Genomic DNA, 771 nt, shown 5'->3' on the forward strand with positions numbered 1-771 from the left:
ATATATATGTATGTATATATGTGTGTGTGTGTGTATATATATATCTCCTCTCTTCTAGAATTTTACTTAACATTTGAATAACAGCATTTGCTTTCCATAATGTGAGGGAATAATAGAACATTTCCATATTCACTCTCCCCAGATAAGTTGGTTTACCTGATTGCCAGACTTCCTTGGTGTGGTCTATCCTGTCAGTGTGCTCAGCTTTTAAAATGTTGAGTCCTTGTTCTTGTTGACAGATTGAGGACGCGCTGAAGGCAGCAGACACCATTGGCTACCCAGTGATGATCCGTTCCGCCTATGCGCTGGGCGGGTTAGGCTCAGGCATCTGTCCTAACAGAGAGACTTTGATGGATCTCAGCACAAAGGTGTGTATTTTTGTAGACAATATTCTTACCAACCAAAAAAACTGACTTGATATACCTTTTCAACTAGAGAAAGTTATGTAGATGAGAAATTACATTTTCTTTACTTATTAAATCATGATCATGTTCTCCAAAAGCGTCTTCCAAAAGATGACACTTTCTGTTTTTTTTGAGACAGAGTCTCACTCTGTCGCCCAGGCTGGAGTGCAGCGGCGCGATCTCGGCTCACTGCAAGCTCCGCCTCTCGGGTTCACGCCATTCTCCCGCCTCAGCCTTCCGAGTAGCTGGGACTACAGGCGCCCGCCACCACGCCCGGCTAATTTTTTGTATTGTTAGTAGAGATGGGGTTTCACCATTTTAGCCAGGATGGTCTCGATCTTCTGACCTCGTGATCTGCCTGCCTCGA

The 771-nt window shown here is 44.2% G+C and overlaps 1 protein-coding gene across 1 annotated transcript in view; it reads left to right on the top strand.

The window, feature by feature from the left end:
- Positions 1 to 413, top strand: part of LOC108524069 (carbamoyl-phosphate synthase [ammonia], mitochondrial-like) — a gene marked incomplete at its 5' end in the record, with an annotated part of 4,031 nt that extends 3,618 nt beyond the window's left edge. The window contains 2 exons of the mRNA XM_017864921.1: positions 85 to 101; positions 240 to 413. Coding sequence (XP_017720410.1) covers positions 85 to 101; positions 240 to 413 — 191 coding nt within the window. The remainder of the gene's footprint in view (positions 1 to 84; positions 102 to 239) is intronic.
- Positions 414 to 771: the final 358 nt, after the last annotated feature.

Source organism: Rhinopithecus bieti, unplaced genomic scaffold, assembly GCF_001698545.2.
Source record: "Rhinopithecus bieti isolate Rb0 unplaced genomic scaffold, ASM169854v2 scaffold_81700, whole genome shotgun sequence".
Classification (NCBI taxonomy): domain Eukaryota; kingdom Metazoa; phylum Chordata; class Mammalia; order Primates; family Cercopithecidae; genus Rhinopithecus; species Rhinopithecus bieti.